At 47.5% G+C, this 15,000-nt stretch overlaps 1 protein-coding gene across 2 annotated transcripts in view; it reads left to right on the forward strand.

Annotated features, from left to right (window-relative positions):
* Positions 1–4,938: 4,938 nt before the first annotated feature.
* The window catches only part of sipa1l1 (signal-induced proliferation-associated 1 like 1), a 78,011-nt gene continuing 67,949 nt past the window's right edge, over positions 4,939–15,000 (forward strand). For both annotated transcript variants that reach the window (XM_063222814.1, XM_063222815.1), the window contains exons 1-6: positions 4,939–5,340; positions 6,136–6,695; positions 7,409–8,276; positions 9,450–9,580; positions 13,641–13,829; positions 14,995–15,000. The exon at positions 14,995–15,000 is cut by the window's right edge and continues 169 nt beyond it. In XM_063222814.1, the coding sequence (XP_063078884.1) occupies positions 5,001–5,340; positions 6,136–6,695; positions 7,409–8,276; positions 9,450–9,580; positions 13,641–13,829; positions 14,995–15,000 (2,094 nt within the window). In that variant the 5' untranslated portion in view covers positions 4,939–5,000. The remainder of the gene's footprint in view (positions 5,341–6,135; positions 6,696–7,408; positions 8,277–9,449; positions 9,581–13,640; positions 13,830–14,994) is intronic.

The raw sequence follows: 15,000 nt of genomic DNA on the forward strand, positions 1-15,000 counted from the left end.
CATCCAAGTGCACGCGCATGCATACCCGGCCATATGCCTGCCCCCTGCCACTGCCCGCACCCCCCCCCCCACACACATTCGACAGTGGTATTATGTATATGCAGCTTCGAAAGCTTTCAAAACACAGTTGCACACACATGTACACATCGATGTACGAATGCATTCAAAACACTAACGCACGCACGCACGCACACACACACACGCACACACGCACACACGTGCGCGCATTTTCCTCCACGGTCATTAACACTCTCGTCACTGGGTCTGCTATTAAGCCAACCTGTGGAAGGCATTCGGCAGCCGGTTGCCTGGATACTGCCACTCTTGTCGCTGTTGGTTTCCGTGATCGTTCCGGTTCTGCTTGTCACTCCCGCCCCCCTCCATCTTCAAACCACACGCACAACTCACAAACACACACATACACAACACAACAGAATATGCAGTACAGTAGTACACAACAGAAACACACACGCACGCACGCACGCACGCACACTCACGCACACGCACGCACACACGCACACATACGCCAGCCAGCGTGCACACACAGAACACACATGCACTCACACGACACGCCTACACACGTGCACAAATTCACACACGCACACAAATTCACACGCACACACAAACACACGTTCACCAGTCGCAGTAAGGAGGCGGACCCTAAGGCATTCAGACCATTTGATTGGCTTGATGAAATACTTTTCATCCACTCATATTATTGTCATAATAATGGCCATTTTTTCATCAACTGGAGATGATACTGCTAGGCAATGCACATCATGAAAAGTGATGCATTCCGTTTTTTAGCTCTTGTTTGGCAGTTCTTGTCATACACACGGATGCGCAGACACAAATTCCCACACAATTTTTCGCCCCATGCCAGGTCTGCATAACCTTTTTCTGCCATTTGACAGCTGGTCAGACTCTGACAGCTTGTTTGTCGCCCATTGTCAGCGGTGTTAGCTGCATGCTGCTGCATTGATTTCCTTATCGAGTGGAGCCTGCCCCCGGGCCATGCAGTGGTAACAAGCCCCAGGACAGGGCACACACTGCAGAGGCCCCCAGCTATCGCCATCCCTCTCTCTCTTCACTCTCTCTTGCTCTCTCGTTCTCTCTGTCTGTATGATTCTCTCTCTCTCTCTCTCTCTCTCTCTCTCTCTCTCTCTCGCACACACCCTCGTGCAGACACCCATCCACCCACACACACACATATGTTCACGCATACGCGCGCACACAGACACAGACACAGACACAGACACACACACACACACACACACAGAAACACACACACACACAGAAACACACACACACGCACACACACACACACACACACACACACACACACACACACACACACACAAAGAAACACACACGCACGCACACACTTTTTGTCTCAATCACCCCTGCCCCCGTGCCACTAAGTATTGGATAATGAAGCCTCTGATGCACTGCAGAACAGCTGGACTGACTAGTGTAATTGGAATAGTGAAGATGCTGTTGCCATCATGGCAAGCCTGCTTTTCTTCCGGTGTGTGTGTGTCTGTGTCTGTGTCTGTGTGTGTGTGTGTGTCTGTGTGTGAGCATGTGGGGGAGAGATCAGTGATTCAGGCTAATGATAATTTAATAGACAAGTCAGTTAGCAAAAAGCAAAAAGTAGGGAAGTGGGTGAAAGAAACTGAATGAAAGAAACAGAAAACACAGAAACAAGGAGAGCGCAACAGACAAATATAGGAAACAAAGAAGCCAACTCAACAGGCCGGAGATGCGTGCAAGTTGCTTGCACTCGACAAAAAAAGAGGGAGACAGAGACAAGACAGAAAGAGAGGAGTATGGAGAATGGATGCCTGTATTGCTTCGCTCAGTTCTCTTCTCACAGTCAGGGACAGGGTGCCATGAGTCAAACTCAGCCACAGTACTCAATGTTCTCACCAGCGCCATTTCACTCCTCTGGAGAAAGACTACTAACTACCATGACCCAAGACAACATAGCTCAGGTCCGCATACAACACAATAGCACAGTTTTCGCTGGCACTTAGACTGTAACGGCTTTAAGAGCTCCTGTTGTCCTCTGGGAGATTTTGACTGAAATCACTGGAATGCTTTTGTTGCCTCACTGACTTCTCCAGTGTAATGGTGCATGCTCTGAAATGGAATGCTTTTTTCTCACAATGGCTTCCCCATACACCTCCCCACCCCCATGGTGATGGTGGGCATAATAGTTGTACACGTACAGGCAGGTGCACATGTACACACACACACACACACACACACACACACACACACACACACACACACACACACACACACACACACACACACACACACACACACACACACACACACACACACACACACACACACACACGTTGGTCTACAATTCGGAAATGTATGGAAATGTCAACCACTTACAGTAGGGGAATGAAAAGCATCAATCACTTCTTGTTGAGAATGTGGATGAGGTGCTCTCAGTAACCATTATCAGAAGTATGTGCAGGAAGTATTCCCAATGTCCATCATCAGAAGTTTATGGAAATGTCAACAATTCAGAGAAAGGGGATGGAAAGCAACAGTCACTTCCTGTTGAGAATGTGGATGAGGTGCTCTCAGTAACCATTATCAGAAGTTTGTGGAAATGTCAAAAGGAAATGGAAAAGCAATTGTCACTTCTTGTTGAAAAAGCTGAAGAAGTTCCGAAAGTGTTTCCAATGGCCATTATCAGAAGTTTGTGAAAATGTCAGCAATTTAGAGAGGGGGATGCATGAAAAAAAAACCCTGGCAATGCTAAAGAAGTATTCAGATGAGTGAAAGTATGCACATCCCACCTCAGGTGCAAGACAAAGGTGTAACTTATAGAAATAGAAAGAGTTGTCAAGTGTATTCAAGAGTATTCAAGTCATACAACGTTTTGACTCAAACATGTAGAAGACCCTGCTGGGTTGAAACGTTGTATGACTTGAATAAACCTTCCAAGCGGAGCTGCAGAGTAGGGCTGCAAGATTATGGAAAAAGTCATAATCACGATTATTTTGGTCAAAATCATAATCACGATTATTAATCACGATTATTGATTTTTGCAGATTTTTTCGATGTGAAATGTTGAAATGATAACAACATGAAATATAACCAAGAATCAATTACATACAGATGAGCAAAATAAAATTAATTGTAATAATTATGTAAAGGCAGTAGCATGAAACTTAAGTGGACAGATTTCTGGCCAGAAACACCAGCCTGTCTGTATGTTCTGGCTTCAAGGACGCTCTCAAAAGTAGGTCACTATTGCCACGATTAAATCACGATTAAAATCATAAATTCGATTTCACTATTTTATCGATTATTTTGATTATTTTTCGATTAATTGTGCAGCCCTACTGCAGAGTGCAGACTTCTAATCTTTCTAATGCTAAATAAGTGACCTGCTTCTTCTCCATGAAATGAATTTTGATGTGAAATCTCTGAAAATTTAATACAGATATATTAGATTCGAGTTTTGGGTAGGTGATATGACATTGCAGATATTTCTATGCTAATTAGCCCTGCATTAGCCTCTTCAGACGGCAGCAGAGTATTATAAATAATCCAGAGTGCTAGCGAAGAAGACAGGATGTTTTCACTGCACACAAACCATTAGTAGGCTGGTTATTAATGGCTCATTGATTAGAAATAAATAGACAATGGCTAACAAAAGAGGGGATGAGCAGGGGTTAACCAAGATTGAACCGTGTTTAACAAGCTGGCATTATTACTAATTAGTGCTCCCAAAATTGGTTTCATTGGATTCAATACACCCAAGAATGCACTCATGTTGAACCACACAAAGATGTGTCTTCTTGCTATGGGGGGGGGGACGCCACTGAACGTAGAGAAACATTCGTAAGTGCTCATCAAGAATAACAATCTGAATCATAGTTTCTATTCTTGTTCACAAGTGGTGTTTCATTTCCCTTGCAATCAGATGAAAAGTCCTGGTTTCCAGAGTGAAGGACAAATCTATCTTCCAAGAGCCATATTCCAGCTGAGCCCCACAGGAGCTGCTGTGTTGAGTGGCTGACATTTGGCAGTCGCTCTGCTTCTCCCCTTTTCTTTCTCACTGTGAAAATGATTTTTTTTTCACTAGAGCCTGTTAACGCCATAATTTCTATCCAGCAGAGACACTTTGGAAGCATTTCCTGTCACCGTCCTCATTGCTCCTGAATCCTGAATTCTTTAAAATTCGGTAAAATTGCGGTGTTATCTGTCTCTTATGTATAGGATGCTATGCACAGATGGTTTTTAAATACTATTAATGTATATCAATGGTGGTTACTGTGATTTCAGAATACTTTAAATGCCCATTAGTAATGGGTTTTGTGTAAGTACAGGAATTCACATCCATTTACGAAGAGCTGAAATGGCAAAGCCTCTTGGATGGTCCTGAGTTTTTGAAGTGTTTTCTTTCTTGCAATTCAAGCTATTTTCTTAAAGTGCGTTTCTTCTTTCTCGCCCTTTTTCCAGAGTCCCGTGATCATCCCCACTCTTGCTCGGAGGAACCAAAGCATCGCTGTGATTGGACAACAAGCGTCAACCTGACCAACATGGCCCCCTGAAAGTGGTGGAAGTAGAACCATCTCTCCTGTGGACCTCTCGTTTGTTACCACCAATTGGCCACTGCATTGAGAATATTGGTGGTGGGGTGGTGACCTCAACATCAGGCCCTCTCCATTGGGTCCAGCGTCGCCCCTCATCACTGTCTTTTCATCTGGGTCTGGTCTGCGTCTGGCTGTTCATCAGGCAGACCCAGGCTCCCCGATGCTTCCCCGGGACCTTCACCTCCCTCTGCTCACCACCAGAGCCCCCCAGGCTCTCCCCCTCTGAACTTCTCCCCCTCTCCCCCTCCCCACAACCTACCCCACCTCCCTCCAGTCCCTTAACCTAAACCCCCACCCCACCCCACCCCAAACTCCCACCCCCTGTTGTCTACCTCTCTCCAAACTCCCCTGACCACGTTATCACCCTCAGCCATGACCAGCCTGAAGCGCTCGCAGACGGAGCGCTCGGTCGGGGGTTCCGTGTCGGCCACCGACGAATTCTACACGCGCCGCCTGCGCCTGCCCAACGGCGGCGCCCCTCCCCCCCGCAGCGAGAGCACGCACCTGTCCGGCTCCTCGCCCGGCGTGCCCAAGATGGGGGTGCGCGCCCGCGTCGCCGACTGGCCTCCCAGGAAGGACCAGGCTGGAGGCGGGGGTGGAGGACCAGGGGGAGGTAGCAGTGTGTGGCACATCACAGTGGAGACAGACTCTCCCTGCACCACGTCCTCCAGCAGCTCGTCTGGGGGTGGTGGAGGTGACCAGCGGGGCACAGGTACAGGGAGCTGAACAATGCTTTATTCTTACACTTGTTTGTTTTGTATGCATGTATGTATGTATGTATGTATGTATGTATGTATGTATGTATGTATGTATGTATGTATGTATGTATGTATTTATTTATTTATTTATCTATCTATTGACATATAATTCACTTTATTATTTATTTTTGTATGATTTCTCAAATCCTTTGCATCCAACATGACGTGAAAAAGACAAACCAAAAAAAGAATTAGATTGAGAGGGTGTTTTTTGTCTTAAGTTTGATAAGTGTTTTATTATTTGCACTTATTTGCACCCAAAAGCAGACTTCAACATCCTAGAACAGTGATTCTCAAACTTTTAGGCCCGAGCCCACTGGTGGGCCGCGAAGGTAATCCAAGTGGACCCTGAAATCATTTTTATTAAAAAATAAATATATATATGAAGAGTTCAGATGCAAAACCCCCTAAGTGCCTTTTCAGAAAATAATCTTAATTCATTTTTATTTAATACAAAGCTATCAAAATTGCAATTTTTTTTATTTATTTATGTAATATAACTATTTATATGTATTATCAAGTACATAAATGTAAACCAAACTAACAACGGGGTTCTCTAAAAATATAGAAGTGCAGGTCTTCAGAAATGTTAGGGGTTAGGGGGTTTTGCATCTGAACTCTTCATATATTTGTTTGTTCCTGTGTTACTGACTGTTGATGATTCATTTAAGTTACATATTTTATTGGGTCAGAGGTGGACCCCCAAACAGTTGTGAAAATGTCAAGAGCATGGCTGTTCTGTTCTGCAGGTACGGGCAGCAGTAGTGGCAGCAGCAGTGGCGGGGGCAGCCTGGGTGGCGGCAGCAGTGGCGGCGGTAGTGGCAGTGGCAGCGGCAGCGGAGGAGGCAGCGCCCAGAGCAACCTGTCGGCCAAGCTGGGCCACCTCATCAGCCCCCAGGACTCCTCCATGCTGCGCAACATCCACAACACGCTCAAGAGCAAGATGGCGGGCCGCCACGGCCACCACGGCAGCAAGGACAACCGCTTCCTGTCGCCCGACGGCTACCTGGGCTCGCCGCGCAAAGGCATGCGTCGCATCCGCCAGCGCAGCAACAGCGACATCACCATCAGCGAGCTGGACGGCGAGGGCAACGAGGGCTGGTCCTTCTCGGGCTGGACGCCCATGCACCGCGAGTACGGCAGCACCAGCTCCATCGACAAGCACAGCACGGCCGCCTCGGGGGCCTCCCAGAGCTTCTTCGACATGCTCAAGGGCTACCAGTCGGTGGATACGGCAGCGCCGCCACCGGACCAGCGCAGCCCCGCGCCCGAGAGGCTGGGGGACCTGCTCAGCGTGGCTCACAAACAGGTAAAAATACAAATCATAACCATAAACTCACATTTTCAGCTGGAACACAATTACCACAAGCTTGCTACATTCTTGCAGACATTTTTATTTTGTCTGGTCTAATAAATATATTTTGTAATGTCATGTTAAGTCAAGCAAGTGTGTGGTGAATGTTTTTTTTTTAATAAAATAAACTGTTTGTATTGCACAGTTCATACAATCATGTAGCTCAAACTGCTTTAACAACTTGTCATGAACACGGCCATGACATTTAACTCAAAACTTAATTAAAGTCTGGATTTATTACACATTACTTTTTCACAACGTAGAGACAAGTTTATGCATTGAAAACATTAACAATTTTGAAAGCATGAGCTGTAAGAGTGCGTGATGGCAAAATTGCCTTGTCACGTCAGCTACCCTTTAACAACTTGTCATGAACACGGTTTTGGTAGATTTTGAGAGCTGCAAAGTGATTATGTCAGTTTTGTTTGCTTGACTTGGACGAAAGCCTCAGGCAGGGTTGAGGAAAATTCATTATGTAGTTGTCCGTGTCATTTATAGGTTTGAATAGTAGCAACAGTATTTTGGGATCAACACTTCAGCATTCACTACCAGTATTTTTTAAATGTTCCAAAGGGTGTACTTACCTTGTCCACCTGTAGTACTGTATGAGATGGGCTGCCAGTGTTGGTCTGCCTATGCAGCACTAATGTGCTTCGTCCTCCGTTTAGGTGGCCCTGGATCTGCCTGATGGACCCCCGTCGCTGTCTCGAGGAAGCCCCGCCAGCCGCCTGAAGGAGCGCGAGAAGCACCTGAAGCGGAGGTCCAAGTCGGAGACGGGCGGCGAGTCCATCTTCCGGAAGCTGCGCAGTGCCCGGGCGGGGGAGGGCGGCGGGGAATCTTCACGGCAGGGCTCCGATGCGGAGGAGGAAGGCAGCGGGCACTCCATGCCGCCCACCACGCCCCTCAAGCCCTGGACGTGCCAGCGGGCGTTCGCCCACTTCGACGTGCAGAGCCTGTTCTTCGACCTGAACGAGGTGGCGCACAGCCGGCAGTCAGGCAGCTCCGGCAAGCACAAGAACACCACCACGGGCGCCTCTGCAGCGGCCGCCGCCTCCTCCTCCCTCTCCACCTCCTCCTCCACCACCTCCTCCACCCACAGCATGCAGCTGGGCTCCCCCTGCGGCAGCCAGGAGGAGCTGAGCTCGGCTAAGGACGGTGGCGGTTTCTCTCAGGCGCTGGACCCCGGTGACGACAAGAGCAACGAACTGGTGCTGGCCTGCCCCTGCTTCCGCAACGAGCTGGGCGGGGAGGGCGAGCGCACCATCAGCCCCACCAAGCTGGGCAGCATCGGCAGCGGAGGCTCCAGCGGGTCCGACAGGGGTGGTGGTGGTGGTGGTGGTGGCGGAGGTGGGTCTGGAGGAGAGGAGGGGGGCTCCCTGGACTCACCATCCAGCTCGCACTTGTCGAATGCAGGAGTGGCCGTGCTGGAGGCCCCTAAGGACGGCCAGGGGCACCACTCGGAGCGGGGCAAGCGACACATCGTGGAGCACGTGGACCTGGGGGCCTACTACTACAGGAAATACTTCTACTTGAGAGGTGGGCGTTTTTGTTGTGTACCTACTTACTGTATTCAGTATGTTTATGGTCATTAGTGAGAAGAGCTGGGTAGGTATGGTATTTATTATAAACTGTATAGGGCTAATATTGGGCATGGTTTAGCTTGGGGGCTCACTGCAACAAAGTGTATTTCTGTTTGAGAGGTGAGTAGTTAGAACAACATATTGAGCGGTATTTGGCACTTATAAGCACACCTACACCGGGGGCCCACTACAGTAGGGAGTATTTTTATTCCAGAGTTTCAGAGTATTTTGGGTTGGGGTCAATGTCAGGGTAACGGTCAAAGCTGGCATTCCCTAGATAGGCCCCTGTAGGGAGGCAGCCTGTGAAGGTGTTCTTTCCCCCCTCCAGTGGTAGACTTTCGTTGCACGTTGAGTTGCATGCCTTGTATGATACAGTGCTATACAAATACAATTATTATTATATTATAAATAAAGAATGTAGACACTACAGTAATAGAAACAATAACAGTGAACAGTATAATAACGATACAAGTGGTAGGTTCCAGGACTGAGGTAGTGCAGGTAAGGTGCAGTGTGTGTGTGTGTGTGTGTGTGTGGGTGTGTGGTGTGTGGTGTGTGGTGTGTGGTGTGTGTTGTGTGTGTGTGTTGTGTGTGTGTTGTGTGTGTGTGTGTTGTGTGTGTGTGTGTGTGTGTTCTAAATGACCCCAAGGATCACAGCTGTAACCTAACTGTAAATAACAGGAGGGTTAAAATACCTTCCACATAGGGGTGGACAATATGGCAAAAATATCATATCACGTTTTTTAACAGATTTTCACAGAGTTTTCACGGAGTTCTGATGATGTAAAGGAACAATACTGCAAGAGCAGAGTTGGATATTGCAAAGTTTTCATTTTCGAGGGGCGTTTGATACACCCTAATGATCATGCTTTCCAATGCTCCTGTTGTTGGTAAACAGCTTGTGAATATATTTTCTGCTTTTTCACGAGTGCTCGTGATACCTGCACCATTACAGAAGTGCAAGAAAACAAAACAAACAAAAAAACCTTCCTCCCTCCATGGCTGAAATGCCCTTGTGCAATGTACCTTACCCCTTCACTGCTCCAGGGACTGTAGCAAATACCCTGTAATATCTCGACTTAAGTTTAATGTCATGTAATATTTTGGCGTTGTCCATCTCCTCCTCCAGAGCACTGGAACTACCTGGGCACTGACGAGGCGTTGGGTCCGGTGTCAGTGAGCCTGCGCAGGGAGAAACTGGAGGAACACAAGGAGCACGGCCAGCAGTACCAGTACCGGGTCATCTTCAGAACCAGCGAGGTGAGCCCTCCACCCAGGGATGGATGATGACTTCATGGGCCCCTGGACCAGACAACAAGAAAGGGCCCCCTTCTTGGCTCTTAATGTCTGTGAAAAGATTCAGGGTTTTAGGGCAGATGTTAGATGGTTCAGGAGTTTGTCCCCCAGGAGAATTTGAATATGAAGTTGTTAAAAGTGTGATTTTAACACTATTATAAAGTGAAAGCCCATTGGGAAACTCCAACTCCCATTGTCATTGTGACACAGCACTCCACAGCACACAAGTGAACACTGCACACTGCACACAACGAAATTGCATTTATGCCTCACCCGTGCAAGGGGGCAGCCCTCAGTGGCGCCCCATGGGGAGCAGTGCGGTGGGACGGTACCATGCTCAGGGTACCTCAGTCATGGAGGAGGATGGGGGAGAGCACTGGTTGATTACTCCCCCCACCAACCTGGCGGGTCGGGAGTCGAACCGGCAACCTCTGGGATGCAAGTCTGACGCCCTAACCGCTCACCCATGACTGCTATGAGAATGGAAATATAGATGCTTGGGCTTCAGGGCCCCCTTGACTCTTGGGCCCCTTGGCCTGGTAGGCACTTGTAGTAATCCATCCTTGCCTCCACCGTTTTGTGCTGTTCTGGTTATGGGTCAATGCTGCATTGTGTTGTGCGGCTGATTGGCTGAAAGATCATTTTATGCAACAGACTGATAATTTTATACTGGATTGGATTTAACATTACATTGAGTCACAACAGCACGTTACTGTACTCTTAATCATTTTCACCCTCTGTATGACCCAAGAACCTACGTGTTTGGATTGGCAGTTTGACCCTTGTGGGAGGGGTTTTCGAGCGATTGTAAAAGAAAAAAAGAAAAGCATAAGGTCAATCGCTGTTGTGTTGTGTTGTGCAGGGTTAGGGATCAGGAAAATGATTGTTGTGTTTATGGTAATCGGTGCAGTTGTAATTCCAATGCTTAGAATTTTGCTACGCCTGAATTTTACTATGCCCAGTATGCGGACCACTTCATCACAATGCTTAGAATTTCACAAGGGCTTTACTTGCTTCACTGTTCTATTTTGTTTGTACATGATATTGTCATTCATAAAAGTCGTGGTAATCAAAGAGGGAAGTTGTAAGCAACCTGACTGGAGCTCGGAATCATTTCAGTTTTGATTCAAAAAGGTTAGTTCAGTTCTGCCCATGTCTTCTGCCCAGTGGTCTTTTTTTCTTTTTCTTTCATTCAAATACACACTTGCTCACTGACTCATTTAAACATGTGACATCACTCAAGCTCATGTTGCTGTGATGGGCCATTTTAATGTCATATGAACTAATTTACAAATACGGGCTGCAACCTTTTGTAACAGCTGTCTCATTACACATTTGTATCTGTACTCTTATCTTCCATCAGCTCTGAGTAACTGAGAATCATTTTATTTTGGATCGGGTTTGAATTCATGTTGGATCACGAACCTCTCTGATTTTGATTGATTGCATTTGTCTCTTATAGGCTAGCGTTTGCAAACATTATGAAACAGATAAAGCTGCAGACTTTCCAAAAGCATGTTACCATACTCTTGTCATTTTCACCCTCTGTTCGCCATATGACCCCATAACCTACCAGTTTGAAGATTGACAGTTTGACCTGTGTGGGAGGGTTTCTCGGCCGATTGTAAAAGAAAAAAGAAAAGGAGAAATAGAAATTTTGCAATGGATGGTGGTGGATGGTTTTATGGTGGTGACCTGCGTTAAACCTCTGCCCACTCCCTCTGTAGCCAGAGTAATGTCATCTCCTCTTCTCCACCAACATTCACCCGGTCAACCTCCATCATCCGTGTCTCTCTTGTTGCTCACTCTCTCCCTCTTTTCCTCTCACTTGTGCTCTCTCTCTGTCTGTCTGTCTGTCTGTCTGTCTCTCTCTCTCTCTCTCTCTCTCTCTCTCTCTCTCTCTCTCTCTCTCTCTCTCGCTCGCTCGCTCGCTCGCTCGCTCGCTCTCTCTCTCTCTCTCTCTCGCTCTCTCTCGCTCTCTCTCTCTCACTCTCTCATGCTCTTTCTCTCTTGTCCTTGTGCACTTTCTCTCTTTCAATCACTTTCCATCTTGTTTACTTTCTTGCTCACTCTTTCTCTATCCCTCTCTCTTGTGGTCTCTCAATGATACAGTTTCTCTTGTTGTTGATCATGCTCTCCCTGTCTTTCTCTCTTGTTTTCTCTCTCTCGCTCGCTCACTCACTCTCTATCTCTCTCTCTCTCTCTCTCTCTCTCGCTCGCTCACTCACTCTCTATCTCTCTCTCTCTCTCTCTCTCTGTGCTGTCAGATGTGTAATTTGGTGCAGGGTCAGGGGCAGCAGTAGTCTATCTGTGTCCCCTCCTCCTCTTCTGCAGTGCGGTGCCGAGAGGCCACAGTGCTGTTGCTGCACATCAGGGCCACATCACATCGTACAGCAGAGTTCATTTGCACAGCTGTTCTGCTGCACCGCCCACCTCTAGTTGTTATATAACACACACCTCTGGACACAAATACACACACACACACACAGACACACACACACACTCACACACAAGCCACACACACACACACACACAAGCCACACACACACAATCCACACTCCAAACACACACACAATCCACACACACACACACACACACACACACACACACACACACACACACACACACACACACACAGACACACACACACACTCACACACAAGCCACACACACACACACACACAAGCCACACACAAACCTCCCCACCATCGCTACCACCTATCTGGTCTTTGGATCCCAGTAATGAGAGAGGGGACCTGTCCACTCCACACCTACATGCCCCTATAATGATCCATCTCTGGCTCTGTCCCCCACCTCCATGCTGGAAGATGGCAGGTCAGCAGTGCCGCTTGGCAGATGGAGGGGGTGGCGGTGGTGCCCCTCAGGGTTATCCGGGGACAGCGTGTGTGTGTGACGCAGGATGGTTTTGCTGGTCTGTGTATGCTCATGGGTGGTGGTGGGCTGATGGTAACATAACGACGAATCATGGCTCTGCCGGTGGCCTCGAATCACCAAGCTGCTTCCAGCTCAGATGAGGGCATGGATAGGAGGGGGAGGTGCATGTCATGTTGGATCGTCATGTTGCAGTGCAGCATTATTCAAGGAGGGGATAGTTTGAGGGTCAGGGGATGTTGAGCTGCCAAAACAAGCACTATCTCACAAACAATTACATGTCGCAGTGCTTGGTGCGTGAGTTACGGTACGCATATGCTTGACAAATGGAACCTGCAGAGCCTGAAATAGGACTTGTTTGCAGTGATGATGATAAACAGTTAAAGAAAGAGTCTGAGCTAGTGTTACTGACAGGGCCAATCATGTATAGTGAGAACCCTTTGAGGCAGGATTTAAACACTGAATGACACATCTGATCTGGTGAATATATAGAAGGTACTCCTTTTCCCCTTTTATAGCGGTTTCCTGTGTCCCTCTCTTTCTCCTTCTGACTCTTGCCCTTGTTTCTCATCGGTAAACCTGTCATGGTCACTATTTACTCCAATCTTTTCTCTGTCAGCCCATCCTCTCCCTAATAGGAGTCCCTATCTATCGCTTTCTCTCTCTCTTTCTCTCTTCGCCTCTCATTCATTCTTTCCTTTTTTCTTTTTCCGCTATCTGTCGATTTGCAAACCAAATGTCTCCCTTTAATCCTCTCTCCCCCTCTCTGAAGGAGACACTAGTGGCGATATTGTGGTGCTTTTGGCTGCCCTTTTCAGATCTGTCATTTTAATTGATTTTCGCTTCTACAAGTTAATGAACAATTTGGAGGTTTTTGAACAAATATTGGCACCTGGCTGGGATGTGAAGCAATTTACTTGTAACTTTGTGCTATGGAGTGACAATCACAACAACCTCAAAACAATTGTGCTTCTGTATTCCAAGAATTTGTAATAAAGGTGTTTTTTTCTTTCTTTCTTTCTTTCTTTCTTTCTTTCTTTCTTTCTTTCTTTCTTTCTTTCTTTCTTTCTTTCTTTCTTTCTTTCTTTCTTTCTCTCTCTCCTCATGTCTCTCTCTCTCTCCCCTCCATCAGCTGATGACCCTGAGGGGTGCGGTTCTGGAGGATGCGGTGCCCTCCACCTCTAAACATGGCACCCCGCGGGGTCTGCCCCTGAAGGAGGTGCTGGAGTTCCTGCTGCCCGAGCTGAACGCCCACTGCCTGCGGCTGGCACTCAACACGCCCAAGGTCACCGACCAGCTCATGAAGTTGGACGAGCAAGGGGTAAGACCAAAAACAGAGACTTTTTTAACACATCGAATCCCATGCCACGTAATATATGCTGGACAATACTTGTTTTTTCTTTGTGAACTGTGACAACAGCGTGGACGTCAGCAGTCGTAGTACTAGTAGTAATTCCTTAATTGTCCCCCCTGGGGGGACATTTCTTCATAAAAATGAAGCATGATACATAGAAACAAGTAAGGCCTGAACGTGCAGGTTCGTCGGGGTGTCAAATGGTCACATGTAGAATGGTTCAAAGCCCGGTACGAACGCTGGTGGTTCACAGGTTTCACAAAACATATCTTTACGAACATGACTGGTGCAGGAACGGGCCTGAAAACGGTGCGATAGTCATGAGGGCAGGCAGGCCCACAGACATTCAGGCATGTGGGCAGGCAGGCAGGGCAGGCAGCCCTGGCCTTAGCTGACCCATGCCATGCAGATGCTCTTTCCCCTGGGGCTCCCGCTATGCCCTGCTCGGCCCCAGCTGGTCCTCTGTGCGTGGGAAGGGAAGGATTACCGCATACTGAGACGGTTTTGGAACAGTTTATGACTTCACATATTTCATGCATTCATTTATTATTGCATTTTCTAATGCAGATGTTTTAGATTTCATGATGTAGAGAGAAATAAAAGTACGAATACAAGGGGAATCAAAAACATTGCAAAGAGAATGTAGTGTTTATATTTATGTATCAAACATTTCGTGCTCCACTCCCTTTCTTTCTCTCCACTCACTCTCCCTCTTTCCCCCATGCTCCCCTCCTTTTCTACACTAAACCCCCTCACTCCTCCACCCTCTGTTTCTCTCTGTCTTTCTCCCTCTCCTCCTTTCTCTCTTGCTCTATCTTTCTCTGCCCTCTCTCCTCTGATATATTTCCCTCTCCCCTCCCTCTCTCTCTCACCATCCCTCCTGTTCTCTCTCTCTCTCTCTCTCTCTCTCTCTGACTCTCCCACTATCTCTCTCTCTCTGACTCTCCCACTATCTCTCCTGTTCTTTCCTTTCACTCTCTTCTGTTCTGTTCTGCTCTGTTCTCTCTCTCTCTCTCTCTCTCTCTCTCTCTCTCTCTCTCTCTCTCTCTCTCTCTCTCTCTCTCTCTCTCTCTCTCTCTCTCTCTCTCTCCTCCCCCCCTCCCTCTCTCTTTCTCTGCTCTCCGCTCTCCAGTTGAGT

Source organism: Engraulis encrasicolus, chromosome 18 (genome assembly GCF_034702125.1).
Source record: "Engraulis encrasicolus isolate BLACKSEA-1 chromosome 18, IST_EnEncr_1.0, whole genome shotgun sequence".
Taxonomy (NCBI): Eukaryota; Metazoa; Chordata; class Actinopteri; order Clupeiformes; family Engraulidae; genus Engraulis; species Engraulis encrasicolus.